Raw genomic sequence first — 23,217 nt, 5'->3', positions numbered from 1 at the left:
CCCCCACTTCCCCCCACCGCTTTCCTCTGCTCACCCCCACCTGCAGCCCCCCGCTCTCCCCACCTCGCCTCCCCTGCTCAGCCCCGACCTCCCCCTCCCCTTCCCAACACCTGTTCCCCTGCCCCCCCTCACCTGCAGCCCCCCACTTCCCCCCACCGCTTTCCTCTGCTCACCCCCACCTGCAGCCCCCCGCTCTCCCCACCTCGCCTCCCCTGCTCAGCCCCGACCTCCCCCTCTCCTTCCCAACACCTGTTCCCCTGCCCACCCTCACCTGCAGCCCCCCACTTCCCCCCACCCTCCTCCTCTGCCCACCTGCAGCCCCCTGTGCCTCTTTTTCCCTCCCTCCCCTGGTATCATGTCGTTTTAAATGAGAATTCTCCATTCGTGGTGAAGAGGGATTTGCTGCGGTTCCCAGTGGGAGCATCTGAGTGCTGAACACTTTTGAAAATCTGATCTATTAAGCGTCGGGTGTGGTGGTGGCGATTTTATGACACAGACCCCCTCTTGCAGGGGAGCTTGAGAGTAACATTAGATAATGCTCTGAGTAACTGACAGATGGTGCTAACTGAGTTCAGGACTGGAAACAAACTGTGGAAGCCCAAGTGAAAGATTATGGGAAAGTGACCAATGTTGGGAGCTGTCCAGCTTCCCCAGTTTTGTCAACCAACCTGTATTAAAATAACCAGGAGGTTACTTCTAGACTTTGTATGTTTCTGTTTTTTTTTTTTCTTGTATTCCTTTCTCTAGGTTCTGATCCACCCCCTTAGTCATTTTGTACCATGCTGGCTGATGAGCAGGAGGAGAGAGATTTCCAGAAATTCCTGAAAGATGTGGATGAAATTAGTAAGTGTACAGTAAATATGATGGGCCAGATTTACACTTAGTTTTAGCATGTGCCAGTTAGATGAAATTACTGTGTTAAGGATGGCATTGGCTCCTGATTATATGGTGCCCCTCCAGACATTTGCAGAGTAACTGAGCTACCCTAACACGAGCTGCTCTTGAGAGCTGTGTCTACATGTGCACGCTACTTCGAAGTAGCAGCACTAACTTCGAAATAGCGCCCGTCGCGGCTACACGCGTCGGGCGCTATTTCGAAGTTAACTTCGACGTTAGGCGGCGAGACGTCGAAGTCGCTAACCTCATGAGGGGATCGGAGTAGTGCCATACTTCGACGTTCAACGTCGAAGTAGGGACCGTGTAGACGATCCGTGTCCCGCAACGTCGAAATTGTGGGGTCCTCCATGGCAGCCATCAGCTGGGGGGTTGAGAGACGCTGTCTCTCCAGCCCGTGCGGGGCTCTATGGTCACCGTGTGCAGCAGCCCTTAGCCCAGGGCTTCTGGCTGCTGCTGCTGCAGCGGGGGATTCATGCTGCATGCACAGGGTCTGCAACTCGTTGTCGGCTCTGTGTATCTTGTGCTGTTTAGTGCAAGTGTGTCTGGGAGAGGCCCTTTAAGGGAGCGGCTGGCTGTTGAGTCCGCCCTGTGATCCTGTCTGCAGCTGTGCCTGGCACCCTTATTTCGATGTGTGCTACTGTGGCGCGTAGACGTTCCCTCGCTGCGCCTATTTCGATGTGGTGCTGCGCAACGTCGATGTTGAACATCGACGTTGCCAGCCCTGGAGGACGTGTAGACGTTATTCATCGAAATAGCCTATTTCGATGTCGCCACATTGAAATAGGCTACTTCGATGTAGGCTTCACGTGTAGACGTAGCCGAGAAGAGCTCTGTGAGTGCTTCTCACAGTGGTGGGCAATCTGAGGCCCATCAGGGTTTTCGGTGTGGTCCACAAGACATTTTGTGTACCCTTGCTAGATCCTGCTGTTTTCCATCCATGTTGTTTTTTTCTTGCCTGTATTATTAAAGTGACAGGCACATACAGCAATGGCATGTGAAATGTGATGTGTTGACTGCATACAACATTGACTGTGAAAGCTGTGTGCTACCTTGGCAGCCAGTCAATGCACTGCTACTGTTCAGTCGGCACACCATATAAATTCTAGGTATGCAAGCACAGTTAGCAAAACTACCTTCTCAGGGGAGAGTGTCTTGGTTATGACAATCTTACAGCCTGCTGAGATGAAGGCATGTCACTCATGCTGTCTACTCATTAGGTTAGGTTGCCCATTGCTGGCTTAGCACCCGTGAAATTAGGACTCAAATTATCTTTAGTTGGGCACTAAGAAACTAAACCAGTCCAAAATCAAAAATTGCTTTAGAAAATATTGGCCATGATCCTTCCCTTTATATAACAATGCTTATAAAAATACCCTTATAAAATGAGGCTCCAGTCTTGAAGCCAGGGAGATGTTCCATGCTCAGGCAGTCACTTCCACTAATGGAGGTCTGAGGAGGGCTCGCAAACAAGTGAAAGTTTTTCAAGAATCTGAGTTTTTGATAAGTGATGGTAACAAATGGCCTTTCTACAGTCCCTTTCATCTGAGGATCTCCCAGATGTGAACTTCTGAAGACCTATAAAGGCCTATAACACATCTGTTATCTGCTATGGGATCAACCACTGTTTTGTAACCATCTCTAGGAGGATTGTTACAGGTGTTCTCTTTCCTTAAAGCAGAGCATAGCAACACTGTGCAGCAGTTTAGGACAAGGAGGGTATGTCTACACTTGCCCCTTCTTTGAAGGGGGCGTGGCAATCAGCCTGATTGGTGAATACTAATGAAGAGCTGCAATGAATATGTAGCACTTCATTAGGCTAATTCTCCCCATGGAAACTTCGAAGTGTCAAACTTTGAAGTGCCAGCATGCCGTGTAGCCGCGGGCACTTCAAAGTGCCTTTACTTCCCCAAAATTTTGGGAGATAAGGCACTCTGAAGTAGTGCGGGCACTTCAAAGTGCTGTGGCTACATGGCCTGCCAGCACTTCGAAATTTGATGCTTGGAAGTTGCCGCAGGGAGAATTAGCTTAATGAAGTGCTGCATATTCATTGCAGCACTTCATTAGTATTCTCCGATCATGCTGCCTTTGAAGGAGCGGGAAGTGTAGACATAGCCGAAGTGAAATAGAAAACTAACAGAGCCTCATGAAACCGCAGCAGAAATGTAGGTTTTAAGGCAGCCCCAGAGACATGCATATGTGTCTTTCTCACGAAGATTGGAAGCTTCATTGATTTCCAGTATGCAGTGTGCCTTGGGAAGCTCCTTTTGTTTTGTCTCCATTACTGCTTCTGAAGTTAGGCTCCCAGCCTGAGGCAAAAGACAAATAAGCATCTTTGGCACTGGACATATAACAAACGATGAAAAATAAATCAAAAGGAGTCCAAAAAGGGAATTTTATATTTGAAGCACCAAAGGACTTGGTATTTTTGAAAATGTTTTCTCAGTTTTAACAGTGAAATTTTATCTTTGGGTGTGTGCTGTCACTGAAATACTAGTTATTGCATCACATTATTGCCTTCATCTTTGCTTAGTGACAAATATCCACATAGAAAGCTGAAACCTTACGAGGAAGAGAAATAAAGAGATTTATCGAGCAAAAGGAAAAAAAAATACCCAAGAAAAAACTTGGGGGGAATATTGAAAAAAAAAAGAAAAACACCAAAAAGAAAAGATTTTGCAGTTTCGGTCACTATGTTTGGGTTCTGAAATCTCTAAGTGCTTGGAGATGTGATTATTGCACAATACTGGCAATAGCTCTACATGCTTCCTGTTATTGTTTTATTTTTACAGTCATCTAAATCCTTGATAGAACTGATGAGGAAAAACTTGTCTGAGTCTTTCCCCTGCCAGCATTTGGAGCCATAGCCTATGAAGAAAGTATCAGACATTAAACTGAAACTAACCTGAAGCACAGCCAAAAGTTCAAAGACAGATGGAATTTTTTTAGTTTATGAATGTTTTCCTTGTCATCTGTATGTTTTATCAAATCTTTTAGTGTATATCTACACTTTTGAGCATGGGATGTGATTCCTGGGTGGAGGAAGTGCACTATCACTGGTTCTCACTGAGTTAACACACTACAAATAGGGCTTGTCTACAGTGGGCTTTATTTTGCGGGGAGAACTTTTTTACAGAAAAAAAAAAACCCCTTGCATCTACACTGAAAAGCTTGTTGTTCTGGAATAACGGGACATTTAACTTGAAATAGTAACCACCAAAACGAATGACTTTTGCCAGCACCCCCCGCACTTCAATTTTGAAATTGACTCAGTTTGTGCGAAGCAGAGGTAATTACAACTTAATTGGCCTCCAGGGAGGCATCCCATCGTTGCTTTTATTTCAAAACTGGGCTCTCTAGTTTGAACGCTCAATCTCAAGCTGCGCTTCTCGTGTGAAGGCTCTTTTCAGAAGTAACTTATTTTGATGTAAGAATGGTGAAGTAAGTTATTTCTGAAAAACCTGCAGTGTAGCTATAGACTTAGAATGTAACCATGGAAGCACAACCTGTGGAATGGACCAGACACCCTGAGTATGTGTGGGGTCTTGGATGGGCACAGACTGGCTAGATGCCTTGAGTACAAGAGCATGTGTGGCTTTGGCTCGGTCTGTCATACTGCAAAATATGGACCCACTCAGGGTCGATCTTCTGCGGTTTTGTTTCATGCGTGTGTGAAATGGTGCTTTCTGGGGTCATAGTTGACTCCGGAACTTCTTGCAAGCGACAAGGATTAAGGAAGTTTGACAGCAGAAATACTCCCGTTGGCTTTCTTCTGTAGAGACAGACATTGAAATTGACCAATGATAAGTTGATTTCAGCTATGCAATTGGCGTAGCTAAAGTTGCGTATTAGGGGTCCACGTAGATGTCTAGTATAGACATAGCCATAATGTGCTAGCTTGATGGGAAGTGGTATACTGTCTCCTCAAGCTGGGAACCACACCTTACCTAAAGGCATGGGTATGCCTTCAGTCATACATTCATCATCTTCTGGCTTCAAAGGCATGTGTAGCCAAAGTGAAATCTTGACTCCTGGTCTCTAAGTGCACTTCTATTTCATGTTTGTTTTAGCCAATTTGGTTCATGGCTTGAACTCTACAGACCCAGCTGTCCAAGAAAAAGCCATCACCGATACCGAGAAAAGACTTCATGCCCTGAAGGTCGGAGATGAGGGAGAATGCAAGACCAAGTTGAACAGAACAGTCATTAACTCACAAGATTCTGTAAGGCTTATGATCTCTTTTTGAGTATGAGATGGACTCGGGCTTTCAAATGATGCAAATGCAGCTATTTTGTCCCTTATGTAAACCTAACACAAACCTTGCAAGTATTGTTACAAATATAATTTGAGTGTAGCTTAAACTTAACGTCTGATTTCCTCACTGGAAAGTATTTTGGAGAATAACCCACATCATATTTTGCAGCCTACACCTGTTCAAGCTCCAAGAGCTTGAAAGGAGATCTGTGAGTGCTAACAGCAAAGAAGAAGTGGGTGCTGAGATGCTGTAACACGTGGATACTATTGGTGGCTTCTTAGGGGCTTGATCCAAGGGCAGTCTAAATCTTGAGAGGCTTTAATTAAGACACTAGGAGCTAGATTTTCAGGTGCCAAAGATGCAGATAGGTACCTACTGGTATTTTCAGAACTAAGCAAGTTAGGCTTCTAATTCCTGTTGAAACAGAATTTGGGCATCTACCCTGCTTATAGGGAATCCCACTAAGTATCTGTCCACATTTTTAGGCCCCCTTAGATATCTTTGAAAAGTTGTCTCTAGGTGTTGTGCAACTGCACCTAGTCTTAATAATAGAAATGCTTTCATTATGAAATGTACCACAGCAGATTGTTACAGCAGTTACAACAGCCAAGGCTGCAATGATGAGTTTTCCCATGTGAAGAGTCAAACAGAAATTCTTAGTTAAATTGATTTTCTAAAAGGACACCTGAGCATTGAATTGCGTTCTTCTGTTCTGTGGCTATAAATGCTCCTGATGAAGTTTGTTTTGACAGGTTTAAAAATGATACTCTTGTTACTGGACTCATCTGATTATAGATCTGTGTTTTAAGCTGCTTTGAAAAAGGAATGGGATCCATTTTGCCTGCAATCCATATTTTCACATGAAAAATGCACCTAGTTTAGAAATTACAATACTTAAATTTATTTTTGTTCCAGCTCAAATCTAACCTTTTTATGTATATGTTTGTGTGTCACGTATCCTACTTTTTCAGACCATGCAGAATATGGAGACCATGAGACGAGGTAGGACAGCATTTACCTCTCTGATAATCATGTCCTGTTCATTTTGTATAAGTAGAGCTTGAGGAAGGATTGCAGATTGCTTTCTCTGATTCGGTTGCCTCACGCAGGGCCTGATCCATCTCCCACTGAAGTCAATGAAAATCTTTCCCATGACTCTGAGAACTGTATTAGAAAATTGTAATTGCTTACAAGTCTTTTGTGCCTGGCTGGATTGTGCAAAGTAAGGAATTTTATCAGCATATTCTCTTCCTCTCATCTAAGAACCTCATTATTTTGAATAAAAAAGATGCATCTCTTAGAGATGAGCTACTTAAAGAAGCAGGTATGCAAATCTAGGGTAGCCTTATGGCCTTGGTATGTGATAGCTTATCGCTCATTTTCTCAGTTACATCAAATTAATGAAATACCTCCTCAGGCTTTTCTTTGTGGAGAAAACATGTTTCAGAAATGACTTTTGTCTCATCTGCATTTTGATTTTAATGAGGAAATCTTTTCTTTCATTGATGGAAATGTGACCCAAACTGTGCTGGTTCCCAGACAGCTTCATGGCAGCATTAGAGAAAGATGCAAAAGAACGAGCCAAAAGAAGGAAGAAAAATGAATGTTTGGCCGATGGTAATTGCTGAAGTTTTACATTTTTGATGTGCCTTAAGCACTGCTTAATTCTGGTGAATTAAACTGGTAAGCTTGTCTCTTGGCCAATTTTTGTGCACATTAATGAGCTTGGGGAGAAGGAGGCTGGCACTTGGTGTTCCATAGTACCAATGATCTTGTGTATATCACTGATTAGAAGAGAATGTAATCTGTGCACAGTAAGTGCTGGGGTCTTTAGAATGCGTTCCTCTTAATGGCTGTCCCGTTTAACAGACTTAAGCTTGGGAGAGAGAGATACTTGGTTTGTGGGAAGATGTAAGTAATTGGCTGTAAAGAGTAAATACCAATAGCCAGAGTTTGTATTTTACAATACAAAGGGGACAAGTAAGTGAAAATGCATGGAGACAAATCTGCTGCATGCTATGTCCTGTGAACAGTTTCAGTAGAGGTGTTACAATGGTAATCTCCGGGCAAATTGCAGCAAGAGAACATGACTTCTGTCCATTGTGTTTACAACTGGAAATAATGACATTTCTAATGCATGACTCTTGTTGATGCAGCCCTGAAAGTGAAGGGAAATGAAGCATTCAATAAAGAAGAGTATGCCACAGCTATCCAGCGATACACTGAAGGTCTGGAGAAACAGAAGGATATGCAGGTGCTCTACACAAACAGAGCCCAGGTCAGTGTGTGAAAAATCTGCCAGAGATGTATTGTTTAGGTGAAAGAAAGCCTTGGCTGTCTGCAGGTGGCACATGAAAATCGTTGCTGTTTTGTCCAAACCAGTTTCAGGAGGCCAAATGTGTTGCAGATGAACTGAAAAAGTGGGGAAGAGCAGCACATTAGGTAGTTTGTCCAAGGCCATTCTCCAAAGCAGAGCTTTAGGTCTCATTTTTGCTAACAGGAGTTGATAGGATCAACTTTACTGCCATGTTAGCCACAGTGCATATTTATACTATTAAAAGTTGCCAGCAAAGTACTTTAGACTAAAGTCTGTAAGGAAAATTTCCTTGTAGTTTCTTGCCCTGATCAAGAATTCAGCTTCACTGGAGAGGTTGTAATGCAAATCATGCTGCCTTTTATAGGGCCTGAACTAATTCCTCAGTCATATGAAGCATTTTATGTTCTCTCTGTGCAAGTGTCTTACAGAAATTATTGAGCCATCTATATGCATCCTATATTGTAACATCTATTTTATATTGCACCAATTGCCATACTATCAGACATAGGTTATTGAGTGCCCAGTGGCTGGTAGTAAATGGAAGCAGGAAGCAAAAATAATCTGTCGTGCACCTTTTATAGCTTAGTGTAGGGAGAGTCTCTATATTGTTACCGTCAACCTTCTTTGCCTCTCTTTTCTATACTGGGGGCTAATTCTTTCCTATGCCCATATGAAGGGAAGAATCTGTCCTCCTAACCTAATCTATTCTAAATAGGCTGTAGAGAGCTAAATGTTACCATAGGTAGCCCCTTGTGATGAGTTGTTTACTTGTGTGCCAATGGGGGTGCTCGCGGGGCTCTCGTATACCCCATTTGCCAAATATTATGTCTTTAATAATAGACTAATCGATTTTAAAGCCAGAGAGCTGGACCTTAGGATGATATTATTACTGCAGCCTGTAGGAGCTTCTGTCATGAAATAGGACCCTAGTGTGATGGTGCTCTACAAGCACAGAATAAACTGTCTTCCACTACAACCTCTTCAGCTACTCTAACCAGCTTCATAACAGAGGCCATAGAACTTCACACACCTTAGACTGGTCAGTCACACATGAAGTCTGTATTGGGAGCAGTACTCAAGTCTTATGCTTCTGAGTCCAATGCTTTAAACCCAGAGCATCCTTCTTCCTCAAATGCAAATCCTGCTCTTACTTCAGCACTTTCTCAGGGTTATGTCTGATGATTGAAATCAGGGCCAAAAACTTTGCAACCCATTCTTTTGTGCGTAACTGTAACACCCTTCTCTTTCATGTATCAGCAATAGGGCTGGCACTCTAAACCTTCAGCATTGTTGCACAGATCTCTCCCACTCTAGATAGAGGACTGACTGTATGAGTCAGTGCTGTGTTGAGAAAACTGCTAATTTTGTGAGAAGCTGTAAGTTTGGTTATCTTTTACTCAGTGGTATGCAAAGGGGCATTTTGCCTGCAGTGGGGAATCTTTGATTGGGTTTCTGCCCAGAGATTGTGGTACTAATTTGGGTGTAAATTTATTTCTGTTCAGCACGTTATCTCCGTGCCTTTTTATAAACTCAGGAGAAAAGTTGCACTTCAGAAAATCATTGGACAGCTGTTGTTTTAATCCCTAGCCTGTGCCCCTAGCGTCTAGGAAGAAAAATTAAACCTGATATTCTCAATCCACATTTTAGGTCCTCACTTGACCAAATACGAATGGTTCAGCGGTCTTGTTTCATTTGTTTTATTCCTGTTGTTGTGATTTCAGACTTCCTCCTGCATGGGGAGGGTCAGAATGAAGCCTCATCATGGAAGGGCTTTTGGTCCCACATGCTGGGTTACTCTTCCCTTCCCCTCCCTTTCTCCGTTCAATGGCACGCAATGCACAGGTCAACCCCCTCCCACAATGGCGTGAAAGCAAAGTTAAGTGGGGTATATATTTTTCAAGCTATCTTTATGATGAAAGAGGAGTCAAGTTTTTAATTGTGAACTGAAGACTTGTTCCTGCCTTTGGTTTAGCACATGTGAGTTTTGTGCTTATTTTTTCTTTAACACTCTTTTTGATCCTTTGCACAGAAATGGTGCCAAAAAGATGTAGGAGCAGTTAATTATGTATCCAAGTCAATATGGTCACTCCCTGTGGGTTAAAACATAACATTTTAATTCAGCTAACATCTGTACAGTGCTTTGAACTTGGGAAAACGTGGCAGACTTACAACGTATTCATAATTTTTCTTCAGGCTGATAAATCTGCTCACCTGTATCCTTTCTTGGCTTTATTTCAGGCTCACATGAAGTTGCAGGAGTATAAGAAAGCAATCGATGATTGTGAATGGGCTTTAAAGGTAACTTCTTTATAGTTTCTTCAGTATGTTGCTGGTAGGACATGGACTATCACTAACCCGTATTAAATATTCCAACTGAGGTGTGTATCACTGACCGTCCAGCTCATTTATAACTGTCATTTCAACAATGCAAACAGCCTTTCTTTCTTTGAATCATGATCTTAGACTAGCTAGTTTCATGTCCCAGTGTGCAATGTGCTTATGATGCCAGAGGCCAATTTATACATATTCGTTTAGTGATGAAATGCTGCAGAGTGTGTTTGTTTGACCTCACAGCTTGTCATCCTTGAAGCAATTCCCATGACAGAGGAATATTTCAGAGAATTGTGTATGTCTAATGGTGATTTGCTGCAAATGTGTTTAATACTCTGTCAACATGGGTAAAATTCATCATAGTGCAAGAGCTCATTGAAGGCCCTGGGCATGACTTAACCTTGGCATACTGAGGTCCCTGTTGGTCAGCTCAAGCTCTGGGATTATGCATAGTGGTAGCCTGGCATTACTTCCCAGGTGGAGACAAAATCCAACATTGTTATGCAGTTTCCAGCATTCCTTTAACAACCAAAATGACAGCTGATGTTGAACGTGATTCTTGTCCAGGGTATGCAGGGCTGTGAATCCCCTCACTATAACTGCCCTGAGTGTGAGGAAGCCTTTTCTGTGCCCAGCTCAGCCACCCACCTGCAATACAAGCATAGGTGGTGAGTTACATGGGCTCAGGCACCATGAATAACCAGGGCTGAGAGCTTGGCTCCAGCAATATTAACTTCAACCCAGAATGAGTGTGAGTGTGATGAATATGGAAGATGAGAGCAGCACAGCTTTTGAGGCTGTGGCAGGGAGTTTGTTTATAAAAAAAAGACTTGTCATTCAAGCCAACTCAGGATCATCCCAAAAGTGGGCCACATGTTGGCCACCCCTGCTCGAGGAGGAAAAAAATGAATGGAGGTAAAGCCCATCAGCAGAGTGGGGGCTATCCTGTTTATTGCACCCAAGGTAGCATGTATGATTACCTGCCCTATGGCAGATGGCATGTGCGTTCAGTGCTTTTTTTCAAGGAACTTGCTGGAAAGTGCTGGAACTTGACCCCCAAGACCCCTCCCTTTCCCCCATGGTCGCAAGCCTCCACCAGGCTACACACACACACACACACACACACACACACACACACACACACACACACACACACACAGAGCACAATCCAACCTAAATACAAGCAAAGCACAACACGACACACACAGGCAAAACCCCAACTCACAAAATAGCCGTAATGTGTGACACAAAACACACACACATAATCCCAATGAACAAAATGTCCATAATGCCCAACACAACACGTACACAATCCCAACACACAAAGTTCCCACAAGCCTTATTCAAAGTACATACTCCTCCAACCTAACTACACACAGCACAGCCCCAAATACACCCTGGAACACAAACACGTGTCCCCACTCCAACGAATAGCAGGGCACAAACCCACAGCCCCAGACTAGCTGCCCTGCCTCACGCCTCCTGCAACACCACACCAGGTCTCTGCCACCTCCAGCCCCATGGGGTGCTTAGACAGCGACTCCCTACAGCAGCCAGGCATGCTGGCGAAGGGCAGCTGCCTGGATGGGGACCTGTGACTGGGAAGGTGGAGGTGAACCCCGGGAGCAGCACCTGGAAGATGGGGGCACTGGGCATGGGAGAAGTTGTGGGGGAGCTGGCATGGAATGAGTAGGACAGGGTGGGCTGTGGACCTGGGGCAGATGGGATGTGGGTTGGATAGGGGGCAGAGTGGTTTGTGGGTACCAAATGGAGGGGGCTCAGAAGTGGGTGGAGGGGCTGGGGGTAGGGCATGGGGAGGGCAGGGACAGGGTGGGCTGTGAACAAGGAGAATGGGCATAGGGCACCAGGCACCAGGTAAAGGGCAGGGTGGGCTGTGCACTGGGAGAACAGGGCAGAGGATACTGGGCAGAGGGCTGGATATGGGCAGTGCCAGGGCCAGGTAGGGAGCGAGGGCTAGAGGCGGTGGGAGTTTGGGGCACTGCAGAAAGGGGGTGCAGCAGCTCCTCGCTAGCCATAGGTCTCCCCAGGCATGGGGTGTGGACCGTGGCCCCCAGTCAACTGCCTTCCTGGGGGGGCTGCTCCTCCCTTCCTGCCACCCCTGGGTGAATTGCTTCCCAGCTCCCACTGCAGCCAGCAGCCCTGGGGCACCCTGCACCTCTCACCTTAATTTCCTGGGCTAGCCTGCAGGCTCTGCAGTGCCCTGCACAGCAGGAGGCATGTCCAGAGGTGAACTGGGCAGCCACTGCTGCTGAGCCCCCCTGCCCTTGCCAGGGCGCCTGAGCCCTGCATTCTCCGGTACTGTCGGCTGCCACCCACTGCGGCTGTTGGGCTCTGCACTGTCTCAGTGCCGCCAGGCTTAACCCTCCCCTGTCCCACTCCCCTACCCCCCCGCCATCCCAAGCTGCCACCAGGCTTTACTCCTTCCCCCCTAGAGTCCCAACCTACTGCCAGGCTTCACCCACCCTTCCCAGCTCTCTGTGGTCCCAACTTGCCGCCAGGCTTAACTCCCCTTCGGCCCCGCCATGGTCCAAAGCCGCCACTAGGCTTTAACCCCTGCCCTCCCCTTGACCCCAAACCAATGCCAGGCTTTAACCCTTTCCCCCTCACTGTGTCCCCAAACTGCCCCCAGTCTTTAAGCCCCCAAACCTGGGATTCACTTACATTTTTAAAGGAGCTCCATGTTCTGCTGCTTTTTTGCCAGCTGCCATGTTTACAGCTGCATGGCTCTCCCCAGCCCTCCGACTCTCCCCATGTACAGTGAGGCAGGGGCATCTCCCTCACCTGCATGCTGAAAGAGCAGGACTCAATTTAATTGATTTAATGGCTGGATCCCTCCTGCTGGCCATTAAGCCAATTAAATCAAGTCCTGCTCTTTCATTGGCAGGCAGGAAGCTGGAGGTGGAATGATGGCAGTGGTGGGAGCCACAAATGGCTGCTTAAAAAGCCGCATGCGGCTCAGAGCTGCCCAGCTGCCTTTTTAAAATGGCGGCATTGGGGAAAAAAAGCCCTGTGTGTAATCAAGCTTCATGGAAACTTTTCAAAGATAGTGTAATAGATGTTTAACTTAAATATATGACCCAAATTTAAAAAACAACAACAGAAAACCCAAGCCACACAATAAGGACCAAAAAGGTGCCACGTGTGGCTTAACAACCCAGTAAAAGAAGCTGTGAGAAATAAAGGCTTGTTTAAAAAGTGAGAATTAAATCCTAATGAGGAAAATAGGAAGGGGCATAAACTCTGGCAGAAGAAGTGTAAAAATAGAATTCAGAAGTACAAAAACAATTTGAAGAACGAGCCAAAAAATCAAAAAGCAATAGCATTTTTCTTTAAGTATAGCAGAAGCAGGAAGCCTTCTAAACAAACTCTCTTCCAGACCCTTACGTAGGTGGTGTGGAGTTGGAATAGGGGAGGGACTTCAGCTCTGGGCATTCTGGGCACCACCAAAATTTCTGCAAACTTGTGGCCCTGGAGTACAAGCGTTACACTATGCAGGCCCTACTGCCTCTTCAGAGTTTGTGATGGGCACAGTCCAACACACAAACTTGCCAAGTGTCTCACCGGAGTATTCAGCTTTTGACCTACTGGAGACGCACTGTATACAGACATATGCTTCCAGAGAAACTGTACACCCCATCTTGATAGTTGCACCTCAGGCCTCTGCTTCACTTAATGCAGATGTGCCTGTCATGAAATCAAATATAGGTTTACTTAAGACACAGAGATTTAAGTGAGAGCAAGTAGAAGTGTTGGAAACAGATGGTTACATGTAAAGTAAAATCATAACATGCACATAAAAATAGGCTCTTTCCTTACCCCAGGAAGTCTCCTCTTCTGAAGCTTATCTGGGGGGTTCCTTAACTGTAAATTCTCGTGTCTGCAGTTGGCTCAGGCAGTAAATGGAGCTGGCTCTGTGGGTGACCATTGTTGTACGTGCTGATTGGATTAGTCCTGAGACTCCTCTTGAGTCAGGTGACGAGCTTTGTGTAAACAGTTGTGGAACCTAATAGTTACATTTTTTAATTGTTTAAAATGTTTTTCAATAATTATGCTGGCTGGAGTGGGTCATGATAGAGACCTCGTGGTCCACCCACAATTTGGTGAACTGGTGTTTTGCCGGTATCAAACCCAGGAGATCCCTGTAAAAACCCTGTGCCAGCTGGAACTGAAGTTTCTCGGTCGTACTGAGCTAGCTTTCCTGATCCAAAGACATAACCATTTTAAACAATGTCTAGATTCAATCCTTTTTCACCTCTTAAATATTTGAATCGAATCGTTAATTAAAGTTTGATATAACTAATGATAAAACCCTTTGGAAACATTGTCTGACAAAGTTCTGCAGATCTGTTTTAAAAATGTAAAGGTAATAGTCTTGTTAAACTTCCAATGAAGTCTCCCAGTAGAAAGTATTTATATGGCATTTGGAAAGGTGAAAAACTATAATAGAAGCCAAAAAGAGAGGTCTGAATCCAAACTCAGGGGCTTTAAAACATTGGTACCCATTAAATGCAATATAACAGTGACATATCATTAATAGGGTTAGCAATGTAATATGAGAAAATTAATATTCCTTTTACACACAACTGAATTGGAAAAGATCAGCCAGTATCTTAACATTGGCAGTGTGACCCTTAACAGTGAAACAAAGACATCTTTACAACCAATGACAAAATACATGCTCATTTCATTCTTGGCTGCGTTTCTCAAAAAAGGTGTGAAACTTCAACTATTGTTGAGGCTGGGTGTACATCACTGAATGTAATTAAAATGTCCATGACACTGAGCCTCAGGGCCTGTGTCATTGGACTCAGACTTTGGCTGTGATGCTGTAAAATTGCAGTTTCAATTTTCAGACTAGGGACTCCTGTCTGAGTTCAAACATTGACACTGCAATTTTACAGCCCTGTAAGTCTGAGTCAGCTCCTACGAGGCTCTGAAACTTGGTGATACAAGTTTTTTTTATTGCAGTGTAGATGTACCTTCTAAAACTTGTGATCGATCATACAGAGAAATTCTGGCAAAGGGGAGCTCAAAATAAACAAGGTTGTATTTCCACAAAAGAACTTCAGTACAAAGAATTAGCTAAACTTACTTAAGTGGCAATCAACAGCGACTATCTCAGAGCAGCATTTTCAAGTTATTGTGCATTTGGATTCACCTTACCACTTACTACCAAATTTACTTTCTCTGTTGGTAAATGAATGCTTTTGGTTTTTGTTGTTTCACGTGCAACTGCAGTCAGCAGTTCTCTTACATCCGATGGAAGTGTTGAACTGCAGCCAATTTGCTTTGGATAAGCAGAAAGACTTATGTACTGAGGTCAGGCCTACACTGAAGGGGAAGGACAAATTGAGATATGCAACTCCAGCTGCCTTAATTATGTAGCTGGAGTTGATGTACGTTAATTCAAGTTTCTGCTCTGTCTCGACTGTGGGTGGTCAATGGGCGTTTCCCTTACTCCTAGCGAGGGGCAGGAGTACTGGCACAGATGGGGGTGCCCTGTGAATTTCATTTAGCAGATCTGTGCCAGACAGGCTAAATCAAACACTGAAACATTGATAATGGTAGCTTTGATCTTCCCCAGAGTGAAGACATGCCTTAAGTCTGGTGATAATTTGTTTCCCCATTGTTCTTAATATCGTAACGTCTATTAATTTAAGATTCTTTGTTCAGAAATTTATAACCCTTGGAAGAAGGCTGATGAAATTCAGCAGAAAGAAGGAATGACCGTTTGTTATAATTTAATTTGGACAGCTGAAAAGTATTTTACATGTCCATGACATGAGCTGATAAGAGACATCCTTAGCAATTTAATCTCTGAAGGTTTGTTTTGTTAATTAACTCAAAAAATCCAGTAAGTATACCAGCCACACAGTTTCAAATAAGTCTAAACCTCACACTTCCAAATTCCCTTACCTGTGGAGGTGACCGGCTTAGGAAGAGAAGGAATGATACAAATATTTTGCAGATGATCAACCAAAATACTGAGGATATTCAAAAATCTGGTCTGCCAAGGAAACAGCGTGAAAAGTAGGCATGATCCTCATCTAGTATGTGTTAAAATACATAGTCGATGAAAATTATTCCAGTTAACAGCCACAAGGGATGTGGCCCTAGGTTTTTAATTTTCTTTTTTTAATATATGCAGCGTATGGATCCATGTCTTATTTCTAATCAAACCACTGGTCTGTATACATGACTAATGTCATATTGGTGACTTCTTCTCGATAGTTGCTGAAAGCCAAATGACAAGACTTTTGTAGTTTACAGGCTGCTGTGGAAGAAGGCTGACTCTGTTTTTCCCAAATATGGGTGTGGATCCTGCCCGAAAAGTTGAATATGTGGGACCCTCAGCGGGTGTAAACCTGTGTATCTTTGCTGAAATCATTAGATTTACATCAGCTTACACCAGATCTGGTCATCACGAGTATTCTGTATGAATGGAATTGAAAAGGGTACTGAGAAATTTCCATATGATAGCAATTGATTTTGTTACAGAGGGAGGTTTAAGTGTTTCTCAATAAACACAAAGTCAGCTGGCTTCACTCAAAGTGCAAAGTTTGTAGATAGTTTTTTGGGCAGTTGCTGTAACTTTGTTAGCCAGAAGACTAGATAATTGTGTGTAATCAACATTCAAAACTGCTTGATTAATTCTTTTTGATGCAGTGCAATGATAAATGTATTAAAGCCTATTTCCACATGGGAAAAGCTCATCTGGCTCTGAAGAACTACAATGAGGTAAGTTATACAAACCAGGGTTTGAGCCACATTCTCTTTCTAAGTATGGTCATGTAAATCTGGAGTAACTCCATTGGTTTAGCAACTTAGACAAAGTTTATGCCAGTATAAAAATAAGCTTAATGCTGGCTTGGCCATGGAGCCTGACTTGTTGCCATACCAGCCTTTCCAAGTGAAAGCAGGGCTAGGTTGGCTTAGGATTTGGGAGATCTTAAAGGAATATTTGCATGCTTCAGGAAATGATGATAATGGTTCAGTCGGTGTCATTCATCTGAGTTACTACTAGAGTCCTGCAAATCTGGGGATATTTGCTTTATATCTGCTGGTACCCGCTGAAGGCTTTAAGTGTTCTATGGATGATCTAATTGTACATTTCCTGTCTACATTGAACAGTAGCTGTAAGCTGAATGTTCTCAAATATAATTTGTGTCCTAATCAATGAAAAGAATTTTTCTAATTTTAAATGAAGTTCCTAAATTGGTTCTACTTTGCTAGAATTAGCAGAGGAAATAATCTAAAGCAGGTGTGTCCAGCCCGCGGGCCGCATGCGGCCCTGGACAGCTAGTAATGCGGCCCCACAAGATCGTAAACTTTTAACATTATTATGTGATTTATATACATTAACTATATTATATATTTTATATGCGGCCCAAGACAATTCCTCTTCACTCAATGCGGCTCAGGCAAGCCAAAAGGTTGGACACCCATGATCTAAAGAGTACAGTTCTCAAGACGTTTGGTTCTACATTTTGCGATGAACTTGGTGACTAGTGTTATTCATTCCTTACAGAGAATGCTCTGGTCATTCTGTTTTGCCCAGTGATGGATTGTATGATTTGTATTTTGTCTATATTATTAATTTTAAAATGATGCACTGATTGAGACGTGGGCCTGGCATTTTAAGCTCTGAAAATATAATCATCATTGCTACTGACTGAGTTTATTGTGTATCATAACACTTATTTTTCTAGAGTGAAAACAAAACAAAACAAAACAAAACAAAACATTCCCCAACTTCATAGATGGGAAGAGTCCAGAGGAAGAGGAATTCATGTTTTGCTGCTTGTTGAGGACAGAGCCCTGACTCACACAAGAGGTGTCAACTAAAAAATTGCAGGGAGTGAAGAACAAAATCTAAGGCTCTATAGTCCCGATCCACAGTCCACTAACAGCCACTATTGATTTCAGAGGGTCCTAGATCGGACCCTGTCAGCGAGGTATCTTTTGTGTAACCTTCTCACTTTTGTTTTCAACTAATTTTTTTTTCTTTTTATTAAGTCCAGGAAGTCCTATCAGAAGATGTTAGAAATTGATCCTCAAAAGGAAAGTCTGTTTAAAGGTAAGAAGACTAACATGAGGCTCCTTGTGGTAGCTTGTTATCAAAATGGAACTTAAATTGTAACTCTACCTCATGCATTCTGAGCATCTGTGTAGACTCTTGTCATCCTATTTCTGTATGCAGGTGTTTCTTCTTCTAGTTAACCCTTTTCCACTAGCTTTTTTCCTTTTGACTGGCCATAGCTAATTGCCATTCTTCTTTTGCTGGCCCATATGCAGACAGTTTTTCCCAGATCACTGAGCCTGTTCCCCATTCTCTGCCTCACAATCTGCTTGTACAACAATTGACATGATCGATAAATTACATAGTCAGTTGCTTGACCATTCCTTTGTTCATTATAAAATATACTCAAGAGACCAAATAACCAATATCAATCAAGTATCAGAGAGGCAGCCGAATTCATCTGTATCTTCAAAAACAACAAGCAGTCCTGTGACACCTTGTAGACTAACAGATGTTTTGGAGCATAAGCTTTCGTGGGCAAAGACCAAATTATCACTAAAAGCCAGTAATGGAATAGCTCAGAAAAAAAAATTCAGTGCAATATCAAGTTTCCAGGAAGCCATCTTGTGTCATGTGGTTAAATTCACCACTCACAGAGAGTGTTCTCCCAGTGCTGCACATTTCAGCTAGGAGTATTTATAGGATGATTTTACAAGTTACCAAAACTCTTACAGGTCACTAATATCCAACCCATTAGTTCGTGCCAGCTTTCCAGGTACTGGTCCATGAAGGTATCTTCTTAGCCTGCTGCAGGACAGAACATTAATCTGTTTTGACTTGACAAGCTTTTCATTTTCTCATACCAAAGATAATTTCAACTTTGAAAGTGTTATGGGATTCTTAACACAAATGAACATGATTATAGAAAGACTGCTAGAAATATATATACCTTATCACATTATACAGATACTGCATGCATATTTATATACATGGATGTCAGTAATACATATTGATAATATGATTATATACACTGTGCCCAACATATATTGGTCAACATCATGAAACCCCATTTGATTTCCTTTCTTTCCTCACAGTCCTTGATGTGTATCAGGAATTTGTAGCCTCTTAATTTCATTTTTAGTTTCTCTTTCTTTTGGTTTCAAAGACTGCATGAATGAAGTAGACTTACAGGAAAGAAAAGCAAAAGAAGAAGAAAAAGCTCTGGAGGAATTTGAGTCTGGAAAGTTTACTGCTGTGTCTGTGAGAGAGCTGCTCCAGAAACTTAATAGACCTGACCAGAATATACTTTATTATGCAGGCGGGATTAGAGTTTTGACTGAATCAATAAAAGATTGTAAGTATTTTATGCAAATCTCTCTGTCTAGTGAGCTAACCTGAGGCACGATCCAAATAGTCTTTAATGAGAGTTGGCTGAGGCCTACAAAAATTCTAACTTTGTTTTTTAATAAAACCAGAATATTAACTTGATATTTCAAAAATTTTGGGCCACTAAATGCATATAGGTAAAAACTGAGCACAGTGGTGTGTAAAATCAGGCATACTGCACAAAAAAACATGAAGTGTTTACTTTGTCAGCTTACTATCGAGAGGCAGCTCTCTTCCACTAGAGGAGATGAATGCAGAGCTGCCATTTAGCAGTCTTGAAAATTATATGCAACATCAAAAGAGAAGACACCCATAGTTTGGGGAATAATGATAAATGTTCAGTAACAAACCTAGATGGCAGACTCGTCCCATGAGTTTATGGTAGACTGTAATCATGTAAATCCATTTAGTATCCAGTGCTCTGACTTTCTTCTGAAACTGGTCACTATTGTTCAATTCATTGGGATAATAATCATCGTTAACAAAATGTAAATGACCAGACAAATCACCGTATTTTTGCCCATTGAAGAGAAAATTGAATTTGAAAGGCTTTTAGATGGGCTCCAAAAAGAATGCTAGACTCACAACCACTCAGGCACTGGGCAAATTCGTGTCAGATATATACATCACAGTTTAGACTCATTTCTACTGAAGTACTTCCAAGTTCTGAATACAGGTGTTTTGTTGCATGTGTTCATAGTGTTGCTAAAATCTACTCACCAGTTGTGGCAAAGCTGTTGTCTTAAGATAAGTAAAGGAGAGCTGATTTTTACTGTTATGTTTTAAAACATACTGGCTACGTCTACACTATCACACTACGTCGAAGTAGCCTATTTCGAAGTAAGAACATCGAAATAGGCTACTTCGACGCATATCGTCTACACGTCCTCCAGGGCTGGTGCCATCAACGTTCAACGTCGAAGTAGCGATGGAGAACATCGAAAGGAGCCGCCCCAGAAGAAAATGCAGAGTGTCCACATACACAAGTGCTCCCCATCGAAATAAGGGGCCAGCAAAGCCCCAAGCCGCTCCCTTAAAGGGCCCCTCCCAGGCCCATTCGCCCTCCATGGCATGAGATCCACAGAGCTGACAACTGTTTGCAGACCCCGTGCACACAGCATGGACCCCCAGCTGCAGCTCCAGCAGCAGCAGCAGCCAGAAGCCCTGGGCTAAGGGCTGCTGCATGCAGCAACCACAGAGGCCTGCAGGGGCTGGACAGAGCATCGCTGAACCCCTCAGCTGATGGCTGCCATGGAGGACCCTGTTATTTTGACATAGCGGGACGCGGATTGTCTACACACGCCCTACTTTGACGTTGAACGTCCAAGTAGGGTGGTATTGTCATCTTTGAACTGGAATAGCGCTTTTGACGTCTCGCCTCCTAACATCGATTTCAATATCGAAATAGCTCACAGCACGTGTAGACGCGATGCATACTATTTTGACGTTGTGCTGGCTACTTCAAAGTAGCCTGCCAGCGTAGACGCACCCACTCTGATGGAGCTACCCAGTTTGCACCAGATAAGGATCTAGCCCTTTAAATGTAGATTACATTTTTCTACTGTTACTCCAGTGTGTGAGAGATCGTCTTGGAACTGTATTTTGATTTGATCGCAGCCTGCATTGATTTGAGCTCTGTGACCATGTGGACTCTGGTGTTGATGTGAATCCTTTCATAGGTATTTGTTTTAAAAACTTTTACAGTTCACAAATTAAGTGAATTGGTTTGCAAAGTATGTCCAGTGTTTAACTCTTCCTGACTCCTTGCAAAATTCATTAAATGAAGTCAGTCACTCTGTATACTTACAAATCTGAATCAGAGTGCATAAACTTCAAGTGCCGTTTCTGCTCCAAATATTAAGAGGCTTTTCCATTTTTATGGTGTAACTATGTTTAATTTTCTCCCGATGATGTTGATTCAATGACCTTGTCACTTAACAGTCTGTTTCCAGAGAACAGGAGTGTGCCTTCTCCATGATACACCAGCCAAATGAATTGCTGGGCTCATGTGGTTATCTCTGAATTTGTTTCAGGCACTGAACAAACTTTATTTAGAATAAACAATGGATTCAGTATCATCAATGACAATAAGGTCATAAGACGGTAAGGCATTTGCTAAGGAAAACAGTGGGGCATTGCAACATGAGGAATGGAAAGATATTTAAAGAAACACAATCACCTGTCATGAAATTGAGATGAAATGATCAAAAGAAAATATGACAGCATTTCAGTGTTGGATGATATTAACTTCTGTATGTCCTTCAGACAAATAATAATCTTTTGGATGTGGGAGGCAAAAAACCTGCTGTGCTTTCACTCAAGGTCTTAGTCTCCTGGGTACTTCTAAAGTGTTAGTTCTTCTCGTGCCATGAGCACAGGAGCCTGGACTTGACTCCTCCAGGGTTCCTTCTAGTTCTAGTATTCTGTGATTTATACTGTTTGCTGCTTATCAGATGTATCTTAGTGGCTGTCTGTTGTATTCTACTTTACTAGTCAACCAATAGAGCTATCATCCTTTTTTGACTTTATGCCCTTCTACTGTTTAATCTGCCTTGTGAATGAGAGCATATTTGTTGTGCATGAGATCAAAGCCATTTGTTTTGGGCTGAAATCTGTTTATTAAAATTATTTTGGGAACAGGATGACTTGACTCATGGACAATGTATTTGGGAAGGGTTTGATTAGGTATTGACTGTAAAATATTAAGCCAAAGATATGACAAACAGAAATTTTTGTTGGCTTGAGATTGGTCCAGCAGAAAGAGATTTTAGGTGGTCCCAGGAAGCAGAAATGGTTGGGTGTGGTGCATTAGGATTCTGAATAAGGTTACCTCACAGTGATACCTTCAGAGTCTTTCCGTATCTGTCAGCCACTGCTGATTGCCTGAGGTATGAAGCAGTCTGCCATGAGTGTGTGGCTTCTTGGTGATCCAGAGCTCACTGATCCATAAAGTACAAGGGTCCATGAAGCAGCTGATTATACAGCCAATATATCAAAGTCAGCAGCAAACGAGTCTGACTGGGAACATTCCTAAACATGTTTATTAAAATAGCCATTTATGGAGCTTGGAAACTAAAAAGAAAATTCTGGGGTAAATCCCTTGGAGTTTCTCTCACTTCACATTTTCCTCTTTCCTTTGCTGTTTTGTAAATAAACATTTTCATTTCAGGGGCCTCTCTGTAGCAGAGAAGAACGCTGCTGAAGTGGAATTGTCACTTTCTCTTCTTATCCTCTGGCAAGCAGTCTGTGCTGGGAATGGTATGTCTGTGTAATCAACATTAATCATTGTTAATGTACTGCTAATATGGAACTGACTAACTGACTGTTTGAAATTATTGTTTTCAATTAACATCCCTTCCCAGAGCACTCGATTCTAGACCTTGCAGCACACTTCAAATTTACAGGTCAAATGCAATTGCTGCAGGCATAGAGCTTGTCGTATGTACAATTGTGGCTCTGGGTCTCCAAGGCAATGAAATTATTACTCATTTTGACTCATTATTACTCATTTTAATGGACGGCTTAAAGCTATTGGAGAGGCTGAAGTGAGCTCCAGTCCTGGGAACATTATTTGGTCTTGGGTTAATGTACCATTAGTACCTAAATGTCAGGAGCTAATACTTCCATCTGCTGGAATTTCTAGCTTTGGTTTGCTAATATTGGAAGTGGCTTGTAGTAAGGAGGGTTGGCACTGGGGCTGTGCACATAAGCACCACAACAAATAAAGTGAATGCAGGACAGCTAGAAGGAGTCACTTGCTGGTTTATCTTCTTGAGTGTTCTGATGTCTGGAGTAAATGTGATCCCGACCTTAGTGATGTTTTCCAGTGCGTGTTTAACCCATTTCAGCCTAAGAGAGGGCTGGATACCTCGTGTAAAGCAACAGAGCTCCACTGACTTTGGTTAGCTACTTAAGTTAAAATTATGGCTCTTTGTGTCTGACTGTAGAAAATTTTGGCTTGAAACTCTGCCCATTCTCCTAATTCTGTAGTTT

General features: G+C 42.9%; 1 protein-coding gene across 2 annotated transcripts in view; it reads left to right on the top strand.

Annotated features, from left to right (window-relative positions):
• Window positions 1-779: 779 nt before the first annotated feature.
• The window catches only part of TTC12 (tetratricopeptide repeat domain 12), a 134,335-nt gene continuing 111,897 nt past the window's right edge, over window positions 780-23,217 (top strand). Inside the window, exons 1-11 of one of the 2 annotated variants that reach the window (XM_074976963.1) lie at window positions 780-843; window positions 4,965-5,116; window positions 6,121-6,151; window positions 6,689-6,766; window positions 7,306-7,427; window positions 9,705-9,764; window positions 16,485-16,556; window positions 17,835-17,895; window positions 19,004-19,192; window positions 21,258-21,327; window positions 22,394-22,482. In XM_074976963.1, coding sequence (XP_074833064.1) covers window positions 780-843; window positions 4,965-5,116; window positions 6,121-6,151; window positions 6,689-6,766; window positions 7,306-7,427; window positions 9,705-9,764; window positions 16,485-16,556; window positions 17,835-17,895; window positions 19,004-19,192; window positions 21,258-21,327; window positions 22,394-22,482 — 988 coding nt within the window. Of the gene's footprint in view, window positions 844-4,964; window positions 5,117-6,120; window positions 6,152-6,414; window positions 6,767-7,305; window positions 7,428-9,704; window positions 9,765-16,484; window positions 16,557-17,834; window positions 17,896-19,003; window positions 19,193-21,257; window positions 21,328-22,393; window positions 22,483-23,217 lie in introns of those variants that run through there. The other variant, XM_074976964.1, reaches the window with a different exon arrangement.

This window comes from Carettochelys insculpta, chromosome 25 (genome assembly GCF_033958435.1).
Source record: "Carettochelys insculpta isolate YL-2023 chromosome 25, ASM3395843v1, whole genome shotgun sequence".
NCBI lineage: Eukaryota > Metazoa > Chordata > Testudines > Carettochelyidae > Carettochelys > Carettochelys insculpta.
Note: the sequence above shows the minus strand (reverse complement) of the source record. Positions and strands in the feature narration are given on the sequence as shown.